The sequence below is a fragment of the Rhinoraja longicauda genome, chromosome 20 (assembly GCF_053455715.1).
Source record: "Rhinoraja longicauda isolate Sanriku21f chromosome 20, sRhiLon1.1, whole genome shotgun sequence".
Taxonomy (NCBI): Eukaryota; Metazoa; Chordata; class Chondrichthyes; order Rajiformes; family Arhynchobatidae; genus Rhinoraja; species Rhinoraja longicauda.
The window spans coordinates 3,982,776-4,005,062 of NC_135972.1; the positions used below are offsets into that span (position 1 = coordinate 3,982,776).

Consider the following 22,287-nt stretch of genomic DNA (forward strand, 5'->3'; position numbering starts at 1 on the left):
ACGTTCAGCTTCAGTTAAGTTTATTGTCACGTGTACCGAGGTACAGTGAATATCTTTTGTTGCGTGCTATCCAGTCAGTGGAAAGACAACACACGATTACAATCGAGCCGCAGTCATAAGTGACACCCGCACTAATCAAGCATCTATCCATCTCTGCCTTCTCGGTGTATTTACATTGTATTACAGTACAGTACAAGAGAATAACGTTTAGTGCAGTGTAAAGCCAGCAAAGTCTGATCAAGGAAAGTCCGAGGGTCACTAAAGAGGCAGATAGTAGTTCAGCACTGCTCTCTGGTTGTGGTACGATGATTCAACAGCCGGGAAGAGACTGTCCCTGAATCTGGAGGTGTGCGTTTTCACACTTGCGTTTCGAGTCGAGACCCTTCTTCAGACTAATCTGGCTCTCTTTCTGATTTGACAAGTTTATAGTTTTGAGATGCAACATGGAAACAGGCCCTTCGGCCCACCGAGTCCTTGCTGACCATTGATGACTTGTTCACACTAGTTCTATGTTATCCCACTTTCTCATTACATTTTGATATTTTAATGACTAAATCATTATCTGTCCCACATTGTCATAATCATAGTGTGAAAAACATTTCTCTTAATGTCTGTTGTTTTTTTGAAAATCTGTTCCCACCTGATTTTTGGCTAACTTTAAAAAAGACTTGACCTCATGTCAAACAAAATTCCTTGGCTTTTCTTCCAAGAAGTCCTCTCTCCCATGTAGGAAGGAACGGCAGATGCTGGTTCACGAAAAAAGACACAAAGTGCTGGAGTAACTCAGCAGGTCAAGATACATCTCTGGAGAATGTAGATAGGTGACGTTTAGGGTCAGGAGCCTTCTGAAGAAGACTGATTGCAGTGGGGGGGGGAAGAGAATGCAGGGAGACAGAAGGGGGCAGGACAAAGCCTGATGAGTGATGGGAGGATGCAGGGTGAGGGGGTACTGATGGCAGATGGGTGGACAAAGGGCGGAGAGGGGAAGGAGACAAAAACCAATGAGATACGGAGAGAAGAGGCATAAAATGTGAAGCCGGAGGAAGGGATAAAGGTGGAAGTGGATGGGGGAAGAGAAAAGGTTATTGAAAAATGAAGAGTTCATATTTAAATATAAAAATAATTTGTATTCAGTGTTTTAAACACAGGAGGCAAATGGATCAATCCAAGCCCCTCTGAGTTATTTTGTCCTAATGAATGTTTCTAGGTGTTGCCTCCCTTAACACGGTGGTGTCGGAGACCTTTGTGCGCTTCTTTGTGGAGATAGTGGGGCACTACTCCCTGTACATGACGTCCAGCGAGAAGGATGAGAGAATCTTCCTGGGGGAGACCTTTCGCAAATCCATCGCCTCCAAAAGCATCCGGCGCTTCCTGGAGGTGTTCATGGAAACGCAGATGTTCGGAGGGTTCATCCAGGATCGAGAGCTGAGGAAGCTTGGCGTCAAAGGTGAGGGTTCAGGTCATGGTACTGCCTCTTCCTCTTCCTCTTCCTCTTCTTCCTCTTTCCCTCTTCCTCTTCTTCCTCTTTTCCTCTTCTTCCTCTTTCCCTCTCCCTCTTTCCCTCCCTCTTTCCCTCCCTCTTTCCCTCCCTCTTTCCCTCCCTCCCTCCCTCCCTCCCACTTTCACGTCTTTCATCAGCTAGCTTCCCCAGATGAACAAGTAACATGATCAAAGATAGAGACACAAAATGCTGGAGTAACTCAGCGGGGCAGGCAGCATCTCTGGCGAGAAGGAACGGGTGACATTTTGGGTTGAGACCCTTCCTCAGACTTGTGTTCCTATGTTCCATATTACTATGTCTGACACATTTGTTCCCTCCTTCTTATCTTCTGCAGGTTTATTCGAGCTTAGAGCCCAGGACTACCTTGAAACACTCACTGGCGGTGAACAAAGAGGCATGAACCGATTTCTCAGAGGTCTAGGTAACGTATTTGTTAAAATTGTTTACTGTGGAGCAATGAAAGTAATTTTAAAAGGTTCTTTATTCCCCAGAGCGCAGGAGGCTGGGGGGATGATTTATGTAGAGATGTAGAAGATCACATGGGGAATAGATAGGGTGATTGCACAGTCTTTTACCCAGGGTGGGGAATCAAGAACCAGAGGGTGTAGGTTTAAGGGGAGAGGGGCTAGATTTAATAGGAACCTGAGGGGCGACGTTTTACACAGATGGTAGTGGTTACATGGAACGAGCTGCCAGAGGGAGAGACAGGTACGATAACAACATTTAAAAGACATTAGGACCAGTATATGGATGGGATAGGTTTAAAGGGATGTGGGGTAAACATGGGAGGCTGGGGCTAATGTAGAGGGGGCATTTTGGTCGGCACGAGCAACTTAGACTGAAGGGCTGGTTTCCAAGCTGTATCACTCCAAGGTAATCTTTATAGTTAGTCTCCAATCTATTGTCCTGTATAATTCTACCATTTCTAGTTAGTTCAGTTTAGTTTATTGTCACGTGTACTGAGGTACAGTGAAAAGCGTTTGTTGCATGCTAACCAGTCAGAGGACAGCCAATACATGATTACAATCGAGTCGTTACAATCGAGTCGAGACTATTTTCCTGTCAGTATTTGTGGTTTTTGAACAGGTATTTGTTCAGTTCAGTTGAGTTTATTGTCACGTGTACGGAGGTACAGTGAAAAGCTTTTGTTGCGTGCTAACCAGTCAGCAGAAAGATAATACTTGATTACAATCAATCCATTTACAGTGCATTTACAGTGCATGATTCGGGAATAACGTTTTGTGCAAGGTAAAGCCAGCAAAGTCCGGTCAACGGTCATCAAAGAGGTAGATCGTAGTTCAGCAACATTTGGGCTGCCAATATAGTGACAATGAATCCATTTTGTCCATTTCTAGGTAGTAAAATGAAGTTCCTTCACAAGAAGTAAAACGGCTTTGGGAAAGCATCTTAACAGCAGAGGCAGCTGCAAGCATCACAGTTACCTTTTCTCTATTCAGTGGTTCTTGGCAAGGCATCAGTACACATGGAGAAGCAGTGAGAGGGCAAGGAGGCTGTGCTCACGGAATGAGCGGCTTTGAGGGGCGATGGACCCGCTCCAGCCACTCTCTGTCGTTTAGACTCGGCCAAAGTCTGCGTGTCTGTGCCCGGCTTTCTGATCTCATTTGCTACACCCGACAACCAACAGGTGAAGTTCAAGTTCCCTGGATGAGGGAGAGGAACCAGGGAGGAGGAAACGGCACTTGAGACGGTCTTTTAGTTTTGAGAGATGAAAGTGCCAGACGATGAAGGAGAGAAGAGATAAAGGAGGAACATTTGTAAATGTGTGAATTATTTTTTAAAGACTAATTGTGGGGATTCTGTTTCTACGTGGATTTACCCTCGGGATCTGCTATTAGGGTACAATTCATCCATCAGCTGGGGTGCAGTCTTCCTGCAGGGACATCATCTTTATTTTTCAGACCTACTCTGTGCTTGATGACAGACCAGTGCTGTGCAGTGTGAGGTGAAAAGTGGAGCACAGAGGTCCCAGCGCATAAATACTGTCACAATACAAACAGAGCCTTGAACCTCGACACACATACAACTGGTAATATGGTGGGAGATGGGCAGATGAGAAACCTCATGTTTAAACCAGCCGGAAATCTGATTGCCAACATTCCAGTTTAAATATAGTCAACCCTGTGGCAGTTCACATCCCATGGTTTGTTTGTGCGTGCAATCTGCCATTTGCTCTGAAGTTGTGTAATGAACAGCAAGCAACTGGGGCAGTAGGTTTGGGAGAATTCCTTTTGGCATTGGCCGAGACCTTTAGACAGTAATCCCATCAAAGCAGGAGAGGGTGTGACTGTCATTTTTGGTGTTGTACATTGCAGTGTCAAAAGTCAAAAGTTAACCGCACACAAGGAGTTGGCTTACAGCAGTCTTAAACCCAAACAACGGTGGTTACTTTGGATACAGGCACCACCAAGTCACCCGAGGACATGGGCATCTCCCATCCATGTCATCTAGCATTGCCTGCCGAGTGTGAGATCCCATCCATGTCGTCTAGCATTGCCTGCCGAGTGCGAGATCGGGCACTTACCAGGGCCTGTACGTTGCCTTGCTCACACACAGGCTGTCCACTGGGAATGTAAAATAACAACAATGAGGATGATCGCAATGTTTACAATAACAAGAGAGAGCCCACTGCAAAGCAGCACTGCGTGCAGGAATGAATCCCAGACGTGGTTAAACGGGCACTGATGTTGCATCACCTGAAGAGTAGTTTAGTGCTGACACAATGTGATCATGGTGCTAGTGTGGATTCCTGGTCAGCTATAATGCAAGAGCAATGCTGATCATTCACAACACTCTCGCTGTACGAAAGCATTGGACAAAGCCAGGCATCACTTCATTTGTACTCGTTCAGTCTTCAATAGCATTGGCATTAGGTCCTGCTCCCTGAATTAAATATTTGTTTGAATCTAGTCATTCACCCTTTGACATGAATCACCTCTTGGCCAAAGCACTGTCCACTTTACCTGGCCTTCACACAGTGCAGAAAGTATTGCCTTTGGGTGCGGAAGGTCATCCTTATTTATCGCCCAGTCCTAGGAGGAGAATGTTTTAACAGAACTTTACACCTTCCCTGCAGGGATACAAACAACTCACTGTGTGGAGAACCGTAAAGGCAGGCTGCTATTGATGACTTTGGTGCTGGGTGTTAGGAGGTCAGTATATTCCACAAGCACTCAGACCAGACCTTGGTGATCAGAGACTCAGCACTAAGTTGTGTTCACTTCAGGACTTCAAGTTGCAAGGGTTGACCTGTTTGTTTTGCTTGTGAGAAAGGCTTGTAAAAAGGTGTTACCATTCTTGGGTCACAGGTTTACAGAGGTTTGGATTGACTATACGGAGCCTTGATTTAAAACACCTTGACAAGCCATACCTTCATACCGTCCAGTACTTGGATAATTACCACTGAATGCAACCAGTTCCTTGGAGCATTGATGGAAGACATCCACAACAGGGTGGGAACGGGACAAACAAGGCCCCCAGGTTGTTTTGGATGCTGAGATCTGAGGGTGGAGTTCACAGCCAGACTATAAGCTAAATGATTAAAACATTGTGAACACACACAGACCCTCAGCACATTGCCCCACGGAGCTTTGTCCAATCATTGAAAATGTGACTCAACACAAAATGGTCCCATCCCGACTGACATTCAGAGACACACACTCGTGTTCTTGGAGAGTGTAATGCTACAAATACACATAACTTAAGGAAAATTCTATTTATTTAAATTACTTAATTAATCAAAATCTGTTGTTTGTATTTGTCAGATTAATGTTTTTGGGTATGGATGATCAATAAAGACATTTTTTAAAAAGCGTGAAAATTGGAAGATCTATTTTCAATGAAAACGTACTTTGATGACGCCCTTTTTTCCACATTCTAAAGCACTGTACAAAGTTCAAAGTATTTAAGGAGTGACCGTGTAGCTCTGGTCTCTCCGTGTACAGCACAATGAGTAGCACAAACTTGTGAACTGGTTACATCGCTGCTACATTGACTGGAGATGAAATACCAAAAATACTCCCTGGGAAAGGAGAGTGAGAAATCTCTGATTTCTAGTATCTTCACCAATATAGTGAATTTTTATATGAGAGGCACAGATAGGATAAACTGTCAGAAACCTTTCGTCAGGGTGGAAATGTCAAAGACTAGAAGGTGAGAGGGGGAAATGTAAAGGAGATATGTAGGGCAATATTTTGTTTATACACAGAGTAGGTGTGTGGATGGCACTGCCAGGGGTGGTGGTAGGGGCTGATACAGGAGTGGTGTTTAAGAGGCCTTTTGATAGGCACATGACTATGGAGGGATATAGATCACATGCAGGCAGAAGAGATTAATTCACCTTGGTATCATGTTGAGCACGGACGCTGTGGGCCGAAGGGCCTGTTCCTTGTTTCTGATCTTGCCTCTGGAATGTCAAGTGTTAAACAGCTAACATTAATATATTTCTCAGCAAGGATTTTGGCATTTTCCCGAAAAAAACCCCAGGAAGGCTGCCAATGAGACAAAGCGCCTCGTTTCCACATCTTCCCGTATAAGACAGAAAGAGATCATGCTATGCAGCAGGTCACTGAGTTTAGCGTTTACCTGTATAAACACACCTTTAAACAAACACATTAAGGAACTTGCTCACAGGGTGAGTCAGAGAGAAAACTAGAAAAGTGACATTTCTGTTTTTATCAGCGGGTTTCTTGTCCAAACTTGTCGGATTTGGCAAAGGATTCTTACCTGGAGATAGTTTCAGAGGCACGGTGCCTGGGTTTCCAGTGAAACGCGATCACAAATACTCCCGAACCAACATGCAGATTGGTCAACAAGTCTGCACAGAAAGAGGTTCTCACACACCATTAATAAATCAGCATTTTATTTACAAAATGTGTCAAATAATCAGCTGCAAAGCATTTAAACCACTAACAATAATACGTTGCCACAGATAAAATGACCCATGTTACATTTTAAACCCAGATGTTGCTCGTTACACTGGAGGTTTAACTGCAAAGATTAATTTATACATGGAGAGAAGGAATGGGTGATGTCATCATCACCCATTCCTTCTCTCCAGAGATGCTGCCTGTCCCGCTGAGTTACTCCACCATTGTGTGTCTATCTTCAGTGTGAACCAGCATCTGCTGTTCATTCCTACACATATGAATTATACGTGTTACATAAACACAAAGTTTCATTCTAGTTTGATCACATGGTCTTTTTGCTAAGCTGCTCAGGAAGGCAAAGATGTAGAATTACCTCTCGTCCTGCCCGTCACTGAGTTTCCGATTGTGGTCATTGATCTCATGATTGATTTTGAAACATTAATATACAAACTAATACTCATTTGTCTGCAGAAGCTACAGTGACTGCTTTTCAAAAACGTAGTTATAGATTACAAAGTGGGTCAGGATGTTCTGAAGCAGCAATATAAAATGGAAATTCATGTTGTGGATGGACACTACGGCAGAGGATACCTGCAAATACACGGCCTCTGTCTACAGCATCACACCACTGATGAATCAGAGCTATGGATTCCAAATGCCAGCTTCCAACACGGACGGCATTGGTCGGTTCCTGCACAGGCTGGAGATCTTCATGTTTCGGGGGGTGGAATGATAGACATGGTGGAAAGGACACCATCCAATCTTATCGAGGACACCTCCAGACAAGTAACATCAACTGGAAAAAGAGTTAATGGGCGACTTTGGTCGTGGGATGACATGATAGTGACGGCATAAACATCTCTCTTTTTTAATCCTTGTCTTTTACTAGCAGCTTTATCTTGCTTTGTAAATCCAGGAATGGAAAAGTGGATCTTGCACATGGAGCAGGTTTCATCAAGATAACAAGTTGTCACGGTGGTTTACCGGACTCTCCCGCTTGGAGATGGTTTTTGTTGGAATCGCAGAAGAATCGGAGTTTTCTGGGAAGCAGTTTGACATCTACAGAGACGGCCTCGTGGTCTTCGTTATCTATGCTGAAGAAACCTGCAGTTCCCTGAGGAAAAGGAGCAGAAATAATAACACAACAGTTCAGTGGAAATGTTTCTTTCGTAAAAGTAACTGGAAGATTGAGGGAAATGAGCCAATGTTTTCCACAACATAACAGCAATGTACATCGCAGTCATTCACAAATGATCAATCCAAATGACAAATTCATCATGAAGGCGATCAATTCCCCTTCTTAATGTCATTCTTCTTTAGGAAGTGACATTCTACTCTCTGATCTGTGACAGCCAGAATTAAGACAGTGTAAATTTAGCCCAAGTGCCGGCAGCCAAGTCTTGGTGGAATGTTAAAAGCCAAAAGTGCACAGAATTTGCACTCAGCTGTCTTGAGTTATTACTGGGCAGGATTTTCCCCGCTTATATTCTAGTGTGCAGCGAGCACCAGAGATTAACGCTTTTGATAATGCCGCTTACAAGATCCCAGCAGGTTACAGAGTCAGAGAGTCTGACAGCACAGAAACAGGCCCTTCGACCCATCCTGCCCACACTGACCAATACGTCCCATCTACACTAGTCCCACCTGCCTGTGATTGGCCCTTATTCCTCTAAACCCATCCTCTCCATGTGCCTGTCTAAATGTTGTGATAGTACCTGCCTCAACTACCTCCTCTGGCAGCTCCTTCCATTCACCCACCACCCATGTCATCTGGTTCTTGATTCCCCTACTCTGGGCAAGAGGGTCTTCACGTCTACCCGATCTATTCATCTCATGATTCTGTACACCTCTATAAGATCATTCCTCATCCTCCTCCTCCTAAGGAGTAGAGTCCTAGCCTGCTCAACCTCTCCCGATGGCACAGGCCCTCTAGTCCTGGCAACATCGTACGTACGTACAGGCAGCACACAAGCCTGGGTTTCGTAACCGGGGAAAACCTGGACCGCGATCCTTATTTTTACAGCAAATTCAAAAGTACTAATGGCGGGAACCCTCACACCGTTTACAGAAGAAAGCTGTGACCCTTCCTCAATCTTTTAAATGTGCAGGGAGTGAAAGTAAAGTCTTACCTCTGGGACCTGTAATTTGCAGTGACTGGCCTGGAGAAGGTGGCTGCCTTCAGGGCATGAGAACGGGTCAGTCAACTTCTGACTCCTGTTATGGATCAAGGAAGAAGTGATCAACTTGTATCATACAAACTTGACAAAGTGCCCCTTGGTTGTTTCTGGATGAACAGGGGATTCATCTAACTACATGAATGTGGCAGTTATCAATCTTCAGGCTTGTATCTACTTCCTTGAAAGATTAGGAGAGTGGATATGTTGATGACGACTCTCTTGAGCTTCTACAGGAGTATGGGAGAGAGCATATTGACTGGTCTCATCACAGCCTGGTTCAGCAACTCCAACGTCCAGGAACGATGGAGATTAGAGTGGTGAACTGCCCAGCACATCGCGGATAGTGACCTCCCCACCATCACAGGGATGTACAAGAGGCACTGTCACAACAAGGCAGCCAGCATCATCAGGGACCCACACCACCAATCCACACTCGTTTCACTCCTACCATCGGGAAGAAGGTACAGGAGCCTGAAAACCGTGACCTCCGGGTTCAGTAACAGCTTCTTCCCAACAACCTTCAGGCTCTTGAACACTACAAACTCCAACTAAACTGTGAACAACAAACTGCTGAGCTTGCACTCGGCTCTTTGCACTTTGTTTTGTTTTTGCACTATATTATTATTTTTAATGAATTGTATTTTTTGGGGGGTTATTATATCATCTACTGAGTACTGCGTTTACAACCTGTTGTGGGGATGCTGCAAGAATATCATTTAATAATTACCAAAAACAATACCAATATGTTGTAAAAATATGCACAACTCAAACTGTGCAAATGCATGTCTAAGCTCTAGGGGCTGGTGGAATCAAGGGATATGGGGAGAAGGCAGACACAGGTTACTGATTGTGGATGAGTAGCCATGATCACAATGAATGGCGGTGCTGGCTCGAAGGGCCAAATGGCCTCCTCCTGCACCTATTTTCTATGTTTCAATGTCATCTCATTGAGACTGGCTGATGAAGTGCAGAGATCATTATATTGCCAGGGGGCAAGGCAGCTTCCACCCATCTCTCTACAATGACTGTTCTGGTGAAGGAGATTCCGAGTCCCACACAGTTAGTGTTTGCAATTGAAACCTTGAGGCTTGAGACAGCAAACCACCTCCCCATACAGATAGACACAGAAAGCTGGAGTAACTCTGAAGAAGGGTCTCGACCCCAAACGGAGTCTGAAGAAGAGTCCCGACTTAACAGGTCAACCATTCCTTCTGTACAGAGATGCTGGCTGTCCCGCTGAGTTACTCCAGCATTTTGCGTCCATGTTTGGTGTACCAGCATCTGCAGTTCCTTCCTGCACACGACCCATGCCATCCAGGGTAGGGAATGCTGCATGCCTATGGAATGCACACTGGGAATGCAAAACGTTTATGAACCCCTTTTTGTGGAAAAACGTTCATTTTTAAGAATTGAACCTGGTGTCCCACCTGGTCAGCTGAATACAACAGCACTTTTCAAAGCAGCTCTTCCACCAGCTGAGCTGTGAACCGCAACACAGATAAAGCAGAACCAAACGGCACTCACCCCATGCTGACAAACTGCCTCTTGCTGACAGTGTCTGGCTCAATACAGATGTTCATAGCATCTTCAGTGCGCTGCAGAAAAACCAATACGTCACAGAGTTGCTAACTCAGAATGTCACTGTTAAAATCTGCATCGGTGTTTTCGGTGTGGTGGAGTACAGCTGGAATGCACAGCGCAATGTGCATGTAATGCAGGGATTAAATGCTTTCAGCACATTCATTCCCCAATCACTCAAAGACAATTACTGGCCGGCACGGTGGCGCAGCGGTAGAGTTGCTGCCTTACAGCGCCACAGACCTGGGTTCCATCCTGACTACGGGTGCAGTCTGTATGGAGGTTTTACGTTCTGCCCGTGACCGAGTGGGTTTTCTCCGGGTGCACCGGTCTCCTCCCACACTCCAAAGATGTACAGGTTTGTAGGTTAATTGGCTTCGATAAACATTGTAAATTGTCCCTAGCGTGTACAATAGAGCTAGTGTGCGGGGGGGAATCACTGGTCGGCGTGGACTCGGCGGGCAGAAGCCAGGGCATGTTTCCGCGCTGTATCTCTAAACTAGACCATACATACTCTCATGGTATTTGACTGTGAGTGGTTGCTCCAGTCCCTGGCAGTGCCCTCACCTTGAGGTGGATGTGCTTGTTGAGGGTACTGATGGTCACTTCAGCTGTGGGCTTCTCCACCTCCTCCCACACCAACGGCTCCACGGGCTCCACCCTCACTGTGGCCACAAAAACACAGTCACAGTCACAGCCCCCTCCAACAACCACCTCTCAACCACAACCACAACCACAACCACAACCACGTGCACAAAGTAAAAGCAGACGCTGGTTTACAATGAAGATAGACACCAAATGATGGAGTAACTCAGCGGGACAGGCAGCATCTCTGGAGAGAAGGAATGGGTGACGGCTCGGGTCGGGCTGAGAAGGCCTGTCCCGCTGAATTACTCCAGCATTTTGTGTCTGCAATCACAACTAGTTCACCTTCTTCTGAGCTTCCGCTTTAAATTTGTTTGACAATGTTCTTAAGAAACCTTAACATATTTCAACCCGTCACATTAGGTAAGTTGCTGTCAAGGAATTAGTTTTAATAATAATAATAATAATGCATTTTATTTATATAGCGCTTTTCATATACTCAAAGACGCTTTACAGAGATTTTGAGAACATAGGGAAATGAATAAATAGATAAATAAGTAAATAAATAAATGAACAGAGAAAGGAGACAGAAGGTGAGGTGACCTTCAGTGGTTGAAGGCAGTACTGAACAGGTGAGACTTCAGCGATGTTTTGAATGTGGTGAGTGTGGAGGAGTCTCTAACGGTTTGGGGTAGTGAGTTCCATAGGGTGGGAGCAGCGATGGAGAAAGCCCTGTCCCCCCAGGATCTGACTTTGGTCCGGATGTGGGGGGATAGGAGATTGGCAGCGGCCGAGCGGAGGGTGCAGGTGGGAGTGTGCCTGTGGAGGAGGTCGGTCAGGTAGGATGGGGCCAGGTTATGGAGGGCTTTGTAGGTTATGAGGAGGATTTTGTACTGGATTCTCTGGGGGATGGGGAGCCAGTGGAGTTTATAAAGGACGGGGGTGATATGGTCACGGATCGAGGTGTGTGTGAGTAGACGGGCAGCGGAGTTTTAAATGTATTGAAGTTTATTGATGATTTTTGAGGGTGCGCCATAGAGGAGGCTGTTGCAGTAGTCCAGACGGGAGGTGATGAAGGCGTGGATGAGGGTTTCTGCAGCTGTGGAGGAGAGGGATGGACGGAGACGGGCAATGTTTTTGAGGTGGAAGAAGGCTGTCTTTGTGATGTGTTTGATGTGTTTGTCGAAGGAGAGGGTTTGATCAAGGATGATTCCAAGATTCCGGATGTGAGGTGAGGTGGATACTGTGAGACCATCAATGTTGAGGATGAAGTTTTGGGTGGATTTGGTGAGCGTTTTTGGACCAAAAAGTTTTGATCGTTGTTTTTATTTTTATAACCTTGTTGGGCTTTTGAAGTACTTTGCTGCACAAAATAGTGCAATTAGATGAAGTTCAACCTTCCCCACGTACATGAGGTGGGCACAAGGGGAGGAAAGAAAGGCGGGAGAGTGGGAGAAACGAGTGCACACATGTGTGGGGAGGGCACAGGAGAGAGAGAGAGAGAGAGAGAGAGAGAGAGAGAGAGAGAGAGAGAGAGAGAGAGAGAGAGGTGTAGAGAGAGAGAGAGAGAGGTGTAGAGAGAGAGAGAGAGGTGTAGAGAGAGAGAGAGAGAGGTAGAGAGAGAGAGAGAGAGGTAGAGAGAGAGAGAGAGGTAGAGAGAGAGAGAGAGAGAGAGAGAGAGAGAGAGAGAGAGAGAGAGAGAAGAGAGAAAGAGAGAAAGAGAAAGTAATAAAAGTATTATTGAAAATTGGCCAATTCAATGTTCATAGCGTTGTGTTGTGAGCCACCCAAGCAGAATATAAGGTGCTGTTCCTCCAGTTTGCATGTAATGGAGGAGGCCCAGGACAGGAAGGTCAGTGTGGGAATGGGAAGGGGATTTCAAAAGGTTAGCAAGCGGGAGGTCCAGGAGGCCGAGGCAGACCGAGCGCGAGTTTGGCAGAACGGTCCTAGACTGTAGCGGATTCATGTCACGTGCACAACCAAGTAACTGCGCAGTGACTCTATACTTTTTGGGACCGAAAGAAGGAACCATTTGAAAAGACTCAAGCACCTCACCCTGTTTGGGAGTTGCCCAGTACAGCTCCAGCCGTCTAAGTACTCGTCGCCACAGGCTAGGCCTTGGGAGATTCTCCTGGGATTGAGTCGGTGGTATCTCAGTGGGGCCCAGGTACGCAATGGAGGCCTGGCGAGTGGGTGGCCAAGTCTGGACAACAAACACAGACACACAGCACGCTGTTAATAACATCTCCACCCTGCTCAGGCTGAATGCCATTATAGCACTGTGGTGTCAAACCTTAAACGCAGCTGAAATACGAATCGTGCGTGACATGGTGGCACAGCAATAGAGTTGCTGCCTCACAGCGCCAGAGACCCGGGTTCCATCCCGACGATGCGTGTTGTCTGTACGGAGTTTGTACGTTCTCCCCGTGACCTGCGTGGGTTTGCTCCGGGTGCTCCGGTTTCCTCACACACTCCAAAGACGTGCAGGTTTGTAGGTGAATTGGGCTTTAGTACAAATTGTAAATTATCCCCAGTGTGTGTAGCATAGTGCTAGTGTGCGGGGATCGCTGGTCGGCAAGGACTCGGTGGGTCGAAGGGTGGGTTTCCGCGCTCTATCTCTAAACTAAATAAACGGACATAAATTGAATAATGCATGACCCCACGGCACGTCTCAAAGGTGGAGCGTGAACAGACAGAAACTGGTTCCAAGCCAATGGAGGAGTCATTTGGACACGGGATGGTCAGATGGAGTTGGTATCAGGTTCCTTGGGGAGAAGGCGGAGGCAAAATGGGCAGCCGCTTGAAGAGAGTAGGACCACGATGTCTTAAACGATGTTGCTCAGCGATGGGGCAAAGGGAATGAGGACTAGACAACAGATTATGTTGGAGGGATTCAGGTGGTCTCGAGAAGGCAGTGGAGTGGAATGAGTTTCAGAATAAGGAATGCAAGGAAGGCACAGTGGTGGCGGTAGATTTGCTGCCTTACAGACCTGTGTTCGATCCTGACTACGGGTCCACGCCGACCATCGATCACCTGTTCACGCTAGTTCTATGTTATCCCACTTTCTCATCCACTTCCCACACACTAGGGACCATTTACAGAGGGCCAATTAACCTACAAACCCGCACGTCTTTGGGATGTGGGAGGAAACCGGAGCATCTGGAAACCCACGGGGTCACAGGGAGAACGTGCAAACTCCACACAGACAGCACCCAAGGTCAGGATCTCTGGCACTGTACGGCAGCAGCTCTACCAGCTGTGCCACTGTGGCGCCCGGCTGATTTACGATATTAAAATGTACAATCAGAGTTATTTCTTGTGAACATTTTGTTAGCTCCTCTGTAATTGATTAATTGAGATCAAACCCAACGCAGTTAATTGCTTAACATTCCATCCTTTGGTTAAACATTTTGTTAGCTCTTCTGTAAATGATTAATTGCGATCAAACCTAAAGTAGTTAATAGCTTAACAATCCATCCTTTGTTGAAATACTGATGTCACGATGCAACCTCCACAAAGAGCAAAGAATCATCCACTTGATCCAGGTCCTTTTAGTTACAATGCTAATCGACTTATCCAGTAGCAACAACATTACCCCTTGGAAAAGTAAAATAGACCCTTCGGACGGCAGGGTGGTGCAGTGGTAGAGTTGCAGCCTCACAGCGCCAGAGACCCAGGTTTGATGGGTGTTGTCTGTACAGATTTTGTACGTTCTCCCTGTGACTGCCCGGGTTTTCTCCAGGTGCTCCGGTTTCCTTCCACACTCCAAAGACATACAGGCTTGTAAGATCATTGGTTTCGCTAAAATTGTCCCGAGTGTGCAGGACAGCGCTTGTGTACGGGGATCGCTGGTCGGCGCCGACTCGGTGGGCCAAAAGGCTTGTTCTCACTCTGTATCTCTAAACTAAAATACACCCTTCAATTTCTACTATTTTGCTTGATGTGCAACATCTGAACAAGAATCTCTCAACTTGCATCATCCCTAAAATCTCAGCTCAAAAAATGGGAAGACTAAAATCATGCACTCACTTTAATGATACTGATCAGATGACAAGCCTTGTCTTTGAGTGGCCCAAGATACCAATATCTGCAATGGGATCAAATGGAAGGAACGTTGTGAATGCATGAAACATTTATGATTAAACACAAATACTGGGCAGTACATTAGGAGCCAGACTATAGTAAACAGCATTAAGACCACATTTGTATTTATATTGTGGCTTGCACAATCCTGGGCTTCCCAACCAAAATAATATTTTGATAATGTAAGCTGTGGTCTTGTTATATTGTCGCTAATGCACTGCTCCAGACATACATGAAGCAAAAATGAAGCGGTTCTTTTTAAACAATTATCCAGCTTTTATCATCTTCCTTTAGTCAGTGCCACAACCCTGGGCCACGATCCCAATTACTCACAAATCTGTCATATATCTGTCGACAGCCACTACAAGAACTAGCCATTGCAGCACCCACGTGAGAATGTAATTTTCTTTCAACCGGCACGTAAACCTACTGGCAATACGGTCTGTGGAATCATTTGTAATATGTAGAGTCAGCAAGCCAGTCATCGTTGATGGTGCAGCAGTAGAGTTGCTGCCTCACAGCGCCAGATACCCCGGGTCCAATCCTGACTACAGGTGTTGTCCGTACAGAGTTTGTACATTCTCTCTGTACACTCCAAAGACGTACAGATTTGTAGGTTAATGGGCTTTGATAAAAATAGTAACTTGTCCCGTGTAAGCGTGGCTTTAAACTAAGTAGTGGGGGGGAGGGGTTGACAAATTGGGAATATGGAGATGGAGTTAAAGGGGAAGCGAATACAGGAGAAACTGTAAAGGACTCTCATATGAATGGGAAGGGAAGTTCTAGAAGGGATATGAGAGTAAGGTCAGGGCCAAATGCGCGAAGTATAAGAAATAAAGTGGATGAGCTTGAGGCTCAGTTAGACATTGGCAAGTATGATGTTGTGGGAATCACTGAGACATGGCTACAAGAGGACCAGGGCTGGGAGCTGAATATTCAGGGGTACACAACGTACAGAAAAAACAGGCAGGTGGGGAGAGGGGGCGGGGTAGCTCTGTTGGTAAGGAATGATATTCACTCCCTTGCAAGGAGTGACATAGAATCAGGAGATGTAGAATCAGTATGGATAGAGATGAGGAATTGTAAGGGTAAAAAGACCCTAATAGGAGTCATCTACAGGCCCCCAAACAGTAGCCTCGACATAGGGTGGAAGTTGAATCAGGAGCTAAAATTAGCATGTCACAAATGTAATGCTGCGGTGGTCATGGGAGACTTCAACATGCAGGTAGACTGGGAAAATCAGGTTGGTAATGGACCCCAGGAAAGAGAGTTTGTGGAGTGTCTCCGAGATGGATTCTTAGAACAGCTTGTACTGGAGCAATTCTGGATTTAGTGTTATGTAATGAACCTGACCTGATAAGGGGACTCGAGGTAAATGAGCCATTAGCAGGCAGTGACCACAATATGATAAGTTTTACTCTACAAATGGAGAGGGAGAAGGGAAAATCGGAGGTGTCAGTATTACAGTTTAGCAAAGGGGATTACAGAGGCATGAGGCAGGAGTTGGCCAAAATTGACTGGAAGGAGGCCCTAGCAGGGAAGACTGTGGAACAGCAATGGCAGGTATTCCTGGGAATAATGCAGAAGTTGCAGGATCAATTTATCCCAAAGAGGAGGAAAGATTCTAAGGGGAGTAAGAGGCACCCGTGGCTGACAAGGGAAGTCAAGGACAACATAAAAATAAAAGGGAAGAAGTATAACATAGCAAAGAAGAGTGGGAAGCCAGAGGATTGGGACTCTTTTAAAGAGCAACAGAAGATAACTAAAAAGGCAATACGGGGAGAAAAGATGAGGTACGAGGGTAAACTAGCCAATAATATAAAGGAGGATAGTAAAAGCTTTTTTAGGTATGTGAAGAGGAAAAAAATAGTCAAGGCAAATGTGGGTCCCTTGAAGACAGAAGCAGGGGAATTTATTATGGGGAACAAGGAAATGGCAGAAGAGTTGAACCGGTACTTTGGATCTGTCTTCACTGAGGAGGATACAAAAAATCTCCCAGATGTTCTAGTGGCCAGAGATCCTAGGGTGACAGAGGAACTGGAGGAAATCCACATTAGGCAGGAAAAAGTTTTGGGTAGACTAATGGGACTCAAGGCTGATAAATCCCCAGAGCCTGATGGTCTGCATCCCAGGGTGCTTAAGGAGGTGGCTCTAGAAATTGTGGACGCATTAGTAATTATTTTCCAATGTTCTATAGATTCCGGGTCAGTTCCTGTGGATTGGAGGGTAGCTAATGTTATCCCACTTTTCAAGAAAGGAGGGAGAGAGAAAACGGGAAATTATAGACCAGTTAGTCTGACATCAGTGGTGGGGAAGATGCTGGAGTCAATTATAAAAGACGAAATTGCAGAGCATTTGGATCGCAGTAACAGGATCGTTCCGAGTCAGCATGGATTTACGAAGGGGAAATCGTGCTTGACTAATCTACTGGAATTTTTTGAGGATGTAACTAGGAAAATTGACAGGGGAGAGCCGGTGGATGTGGTGTACCTCGACTTTCAGAAAGCCTTCTACAAGGTCCCACATAGGAGATTGGTGGGCAAAATTAGAGCACATGGTATTGGAGGTAGGGTACTGACATGGATAGAAAGTTGGTTGACAGACAGAAAGCAAAGAGTGGGGATAAATGGGTCCCTTTCAGAATGGCAGGCAGTGACTAGTGGGGTACCGCAAGGCTCGGTGTTGGGACCGCAGCTATTTACAATATACATCAATGACTTGGATGAAGGGATTAAAAGTACCATTAGCAAATTTGCCGATGATACAAAGCTAGGTGGCAGTGTGAACTGTGAGGAAGATGCTATGAGGTTGCAGGGTGACTTGGACAGGTTGTGTGAGTGGGCGGATGCACGGCAGATGCAGTTTAATGTGGATAAGTGTGAGGTTATCCACTTTGGTGGTAAGAATAGGAAGGCAGATTATTATTTGAATGGTGTCAAGTTAGGAAAAGGGGACGTACAACGTGATCTGGGTGTCTTAGTGCATCAGTCACTGAAAGGAAGCATGCAGGTACAGCAGGCAGTGAAGAAAGCCAATGGAATGTTGGCCTTCATAACAAGAGGAGTCGAGTATAGGAGCAAAGAGGTCCTTCTGCAGTTGTACAGGGCCCTAGTGAGGCCGCACCTGGAGTACTGTGTGCAGTTTTGGTCTCCAAATTTGAGGAAGGATATTCTTGCTATTGAGGGCATGCAGCGTAGGTTTACTAGGTTAATTCCCGGAATGGCAGGACTGTCATATGTTGAAAGACTGGAGCGACTAGGTTTGTATACACTGGAATTTAGAAGGATGAGAGGGGATCTTATCGAAACGTATAAGATTATTAAGGGGTTGGACATGTTAGAGGCAGGAAACATGTTCCCAATGTTGGGGGAGTCCAGAACCAGGGGCCACAGTTTAAGAATAAGGGGTAGGCCATTTAGAACAGAGATGAGGAAAAACTTTTTTAGTCAGAGAGTTGTGAATCTGTGGAATTCTCTGCCTCAGAGGGCAGTGGAGGCCAATTCTCTGAATACATTCAAGAGAGAGCTAGATAGAGCTCTTAAGGATAGCGGAGTCAGGGGGTATGGGGAGAAGGCAGGAACGGGGTACTGATTGAGAATGATCAGCCATGATCACATTGAATGGCGGTGCTGGCTCGAAGGGCCGAATGGCCTACTCCTGCACCTATTGTCTATTGTCTATTGTCCCCCGTGTGTAGGATAGTGCTAGTGTACGGGGATCACTGGTCGGTGTGGACAAAAGGGGCTGTTTCCGTGCTCTATCTCTAAACTTAACTAATAGTTAACAAGGCTTTATCACACGTGTGTAGCTGCTTTCTTCCTACATTTATGCAACGTTATTTCACCGTCACGCCCGAGGTTCAAAACGTTTATGACTATTAAGGCGAAGTTTAAAACGAAATAGTATTCTTCAATCATAACTTAAAAACGTGATGCTAACATTAGAGTGTCATTTAAAATCAGTGGGCGTTTGCTGTTCAACACAGGTTCACCAGGTTCTGGAATGTTTGTTGAACGGACTGTATCTAAAGCTAAATCAATGAAAACACAATATTGTGCACCACAATGTAAATTCACGGATCACAGCAATGTCCTGTCCATCAGTGGCCGGGCAGTGAGGCATGTCATTAGTAAAACCTGATTCTGAAGAGAAATAGTTATTGTCCTCATAACCCTGTAATTTAAGGACTAAAGCATTGCACAGTCTGAAATGTAATTTTACAAATGAGATACAGATGAAACATTCATTGCCCTGGCTGGCTTTTCCACGGACTTATCCGTAAGTGTCTTACTTGGAGAGTTTAGCAGCAGCATCTCTGTATGCTCCCCACCGTAACCCAGTCACTGCAAACACTGGACGATCTGTATCACCCTGGAAGTACATTGGGGGAAATCACATTTATAAAGCTACGTTGAACAGGACTTCACCACAGTTTAATCCATCAACAAAAGCATGCTCCTGTTACCAATAATACTCTCGTGTTTCACATGCCCTCCCTGTGAAACTTCATTCCAGACTTACAGAGGGACAATTTACATACAAACCCACACGACTTTGGGATGTCGGAGGTAACCCAGAGGAAACCCACACGGTCACAGGGAGAACGTGTAAACTCCACACAGACAGCACCGAGGTCGGGATCAAACTTGGCTCTCTGGTGAACCGTGAGCTCAAAGCTGTGTAAACTATTCACTGAAGTACTGTAATTATATCTTGCATCTTTCAACAATAGCAGACCATGTCATCTTTTTAACCAGAAAGCAGAGATATTGTAATTATTTAGCATGTTTTCTTACATGAGAGAACTGCATGAACTACCGTCATATTTAGTACCAATACGATCAAAGTCAGCATTAGAATGGGCACTCAAGATCTCTGCATTTCAATCATGATGCATAGAATATTCATTTGCAGTTTTTAAATGCGGTTCAACCAAGGAGTCAAACCGCAGTGTTACTGATCATTCTTTGCGACTACACAAACATTCGGAATTGCTGGGAAACATGTCTGTTATTACCTGTATTTCCAATACATCCAGTGGCACAGTCTCGCCTTTCACAATTGCAAGTGTGGCGTTTAAAATGTGTCTGCAAAGCACAGCAAAGGAAAGGTGACAAGGGCACAAAAGCAGGGTACAAGTACCGTGAAACAGCACAAGAGCTGTGGAACACAACAGCACAGGTCACCCGATGACTGACTCAACTAATGCAACTACTTCATTATACAAGTTTAAAAAACAGTTCATGGTACATGGATAGGACAAAATGTGTGGGAAAGAAATGCAGACGCCGGTTTAAATCGAAGGTAGACACAAAATGCTGGAGTAACTCAGAAGAAGGTAACGTCTGAAGAAGGGTCTTGACCCGAAACATCACCCATTCCTTCTCTCCAGAGATGCTGCCTGCCCCGCTGAGTTACTCCAGCATTTTGTGTCTACATGGATAGGACAGGTTTGGAGGGATATGGGCCAAACGCAGGCAGGTGGGACTAGTGTAGCTGGGACATGTTGGGTGGTGTGGGCAAGTTGTGCCGAAGGGCCTGTTTTCACACTGTATCACTCTATGACTCTAAGTGTCCATTTCTGTGCTTTATGACTATGACTCTAAGCCAAACAGCGTAGAAATGACGGGGTTTATCAGTGACAAATCTCAGCTAGGGCGGAGGGTTTTTATAGCTGGCCTTGGTGTCCAGGCGTGTAAAAGAATGAGGACGTCAGAAATGCAAAAAGGAAAACAAACCAAAATAGTGCCCTCAAAGTTTGTTGTCTAATGTACTTGCTAAAAATAGGGATTCAGATAATTAAATAAACCATCCCCAGATCTGCCCAAGAATCACATCAGAGTACCTGGTGTCTACATCACACGTGAAACATAATGCTTGATCACTGTGAGAGAGTGGGAGCACACAGCAATCCACACCAACACAAGCCATAGTTTAGACGTTTAGTAGAATGAGGGAGGACCCTCATAGAAACATGCCGAATTGTGACAGGCCTGGATAGAGTGGATGTGGAGAGGATGTTTCCACTAGTGGGAGAGTCTAGGACCAGAGGGCACAGCCTCAGAATAAAAGGACGTGCCTTTAGAAAGGAGATGAGGAGAAATTTCTTTAGCCAGAGGGTGGTGAATCTGTGGGATTCATTGCCACAGACGGCGATGGAGGCCAAGTCTGGGCATTTTTAAGGTAGAGATTGACAGATTCTTGATTAGTGCAGGTGACAGGGGTTATGGGGAGAAGGCAGGAGAACGGGGTTGAGAGGGAAAGATGGATCAGCCATGATGGAATGGCGGGGTAGACTTGATGGGCTGAATGGCCTAATTCTGTTCCTATGACTTATGAAACCAGCATCTTCCTGAGGACGGATGAAATTTACTTTCTAGTCAGCTGCAATGGATTACTGCAATGGTTCGCACGCAACAAAAGCTTTTCACTGTACCTCGCTCGGTACAAGTGACAATAAACTAAAGTGAAACTTTCTCCGAATCAGAACAATTTACAGCCCCAACCTGTCCTGGTGCCCACTTCAGAACAGTGAGAATGAGACACGTCAGAATGCAGTGTGAAACTGTGAATTCATCAATGCGTCAACACCGACAGAAAATAACACAGGGCCCACAGCTGTGCTCTCCCCTCTCGTCAAACTGAGCAGTCTGTTTTACACAATATCACCGAACATCGCTAATTAGTTCCCACAAATTCCATCGTTCCTCATAAGGAGAAAATTGAAACATTACCCAAAAGACGGCAATTATTTTGCATGATTGGCAAAACTGGATTTTGTACTCCTGATAGTGCTTGCTGCCTCACAGTGCCAGAGATCCCACCCTCGGGTGAAGACTGGAGCGACTAGGCTTGTATACACTGGAATTTAGAAGGATGAGAGGGGATCTTATCGAAACGTATAAGATTATTAAGGGGTTGGACACGTTAGAGGCAGGAAACATGTTCCCAATGTTGGGGGAGTCCAGAACAAGGGGCCACAGTTTAAGAATAAGGGGTAGGCCAATTAGAACTGAGATGAGGAAAAACCTTTTCAGTCAGAGAGTTGTGAATCTGTGGAATTCTCTGCCTCAGAAGGCAGTGGAGGCCAATTCTCTGAATGCATTCAAGAGAGAGCTAGATAGAGCTCTTAAGGATAGCGGAATCAGGGGGTATGGGGGGAAGGCAGGAACGGGGTACTGATTGAGAATGATCAGCCATGATCACATTGAATGGCGGTGCTGGCTCGAAGGGCCGAATGGCCTCCTCCTGCACCTATTGTCTATTGCCTATGTGCAGTTTGCACCTTCTCTCTGTGACCACAGGTTTCCTTTGGTTTCCTCCCACATCCCAAAGACGTGCAGGTTTGTTGGATAATTGGCCTCTGTAAATTGCCCCAAGTGTGAAATTGGGATAACGTTGAATGAGTGTGAACGGGTGATCGACGGTGCGTGTGGACTCCACCAGCTTCCATGCTGCATCTTTCAATCAATCATG

The 22,287-nt window shown here is 45.6% G+C and overlaps 2 protein-coding genes across 3 annotated transcripts in view; one reads left to right on the top strand and one right to left on the bottom strand.

The window, feature by feature from the left end:
* Window positions 1–5,313, top strand: part of LOC144603505 (DENN domain-containing protein 2A) — an 86,298-nt gene extending 80,985 nt beyond the window's left edge. For both annotated transcript variants that reach the window (XM_078416774.1, XM_078416776.1), the window contains exons 18-20: window positions 1,208–1,447; window positions 1,836–1,922; window positions 2,857–5,313. In XM_078416774.1, the coding sequence (XP_078272900.1) occupies window positions 1,208–1,447; window positions 1,836–1,922; window positions 2,857–2,888 (359 nt within the window). In that variant the 3' untranslated portion in view covers window positions 2,889–5,313. The remainder of the gene's footprint in view (window positions 1–1,207; window positions 1,448–1,835; window positions 1,923–2,856) is intronic.
* A 1,064-nt stretch (window positions 5,314–6,377) lies between these two features.
* Window positions 6,378–22,287, bottom strand: part of agk (acylglycerol kinase) — a 30,370-nt gene continuing 14,460 nt past the window's right edge. The window contains exons 8-15 of the mRNA XM_078416476.1: window positions 19,829–19,898; window positions 19,103–19,182; window positions 14,758–14,815; window positions 12,783–12,930; window positions 10,710–10,807; window positions 10,089–10,159; window positions 8,517–8,601; window positions 6,378–7,501 (exon numbers count right to left, since the gene is read on the bottom strand). Coding sequence (XP_078272602.1) covers window positions 7,358–7,501; window positions 8,517–8,601; window positions 10,089–10,159; window positions 10,710–10,807; window positions 12,783–12,930; window positions 14,758–14,815; window positions 19,103–19,182; window positions 19,829–19,898 — 754 coding nt within the window. The 3' untranslated portion in view covers window positions 6,378–7,357. The remainder of the gene's footprint in view (window positions 7,502–8,516; window positions 8,602–10,088; window positions 10,160–10,709; window positions 10,808–12,782; window positions 12,931–14,757; window positions 14,816–19,102; window positions 19,183–19,828; window positions 19,899–22,287) is intronic.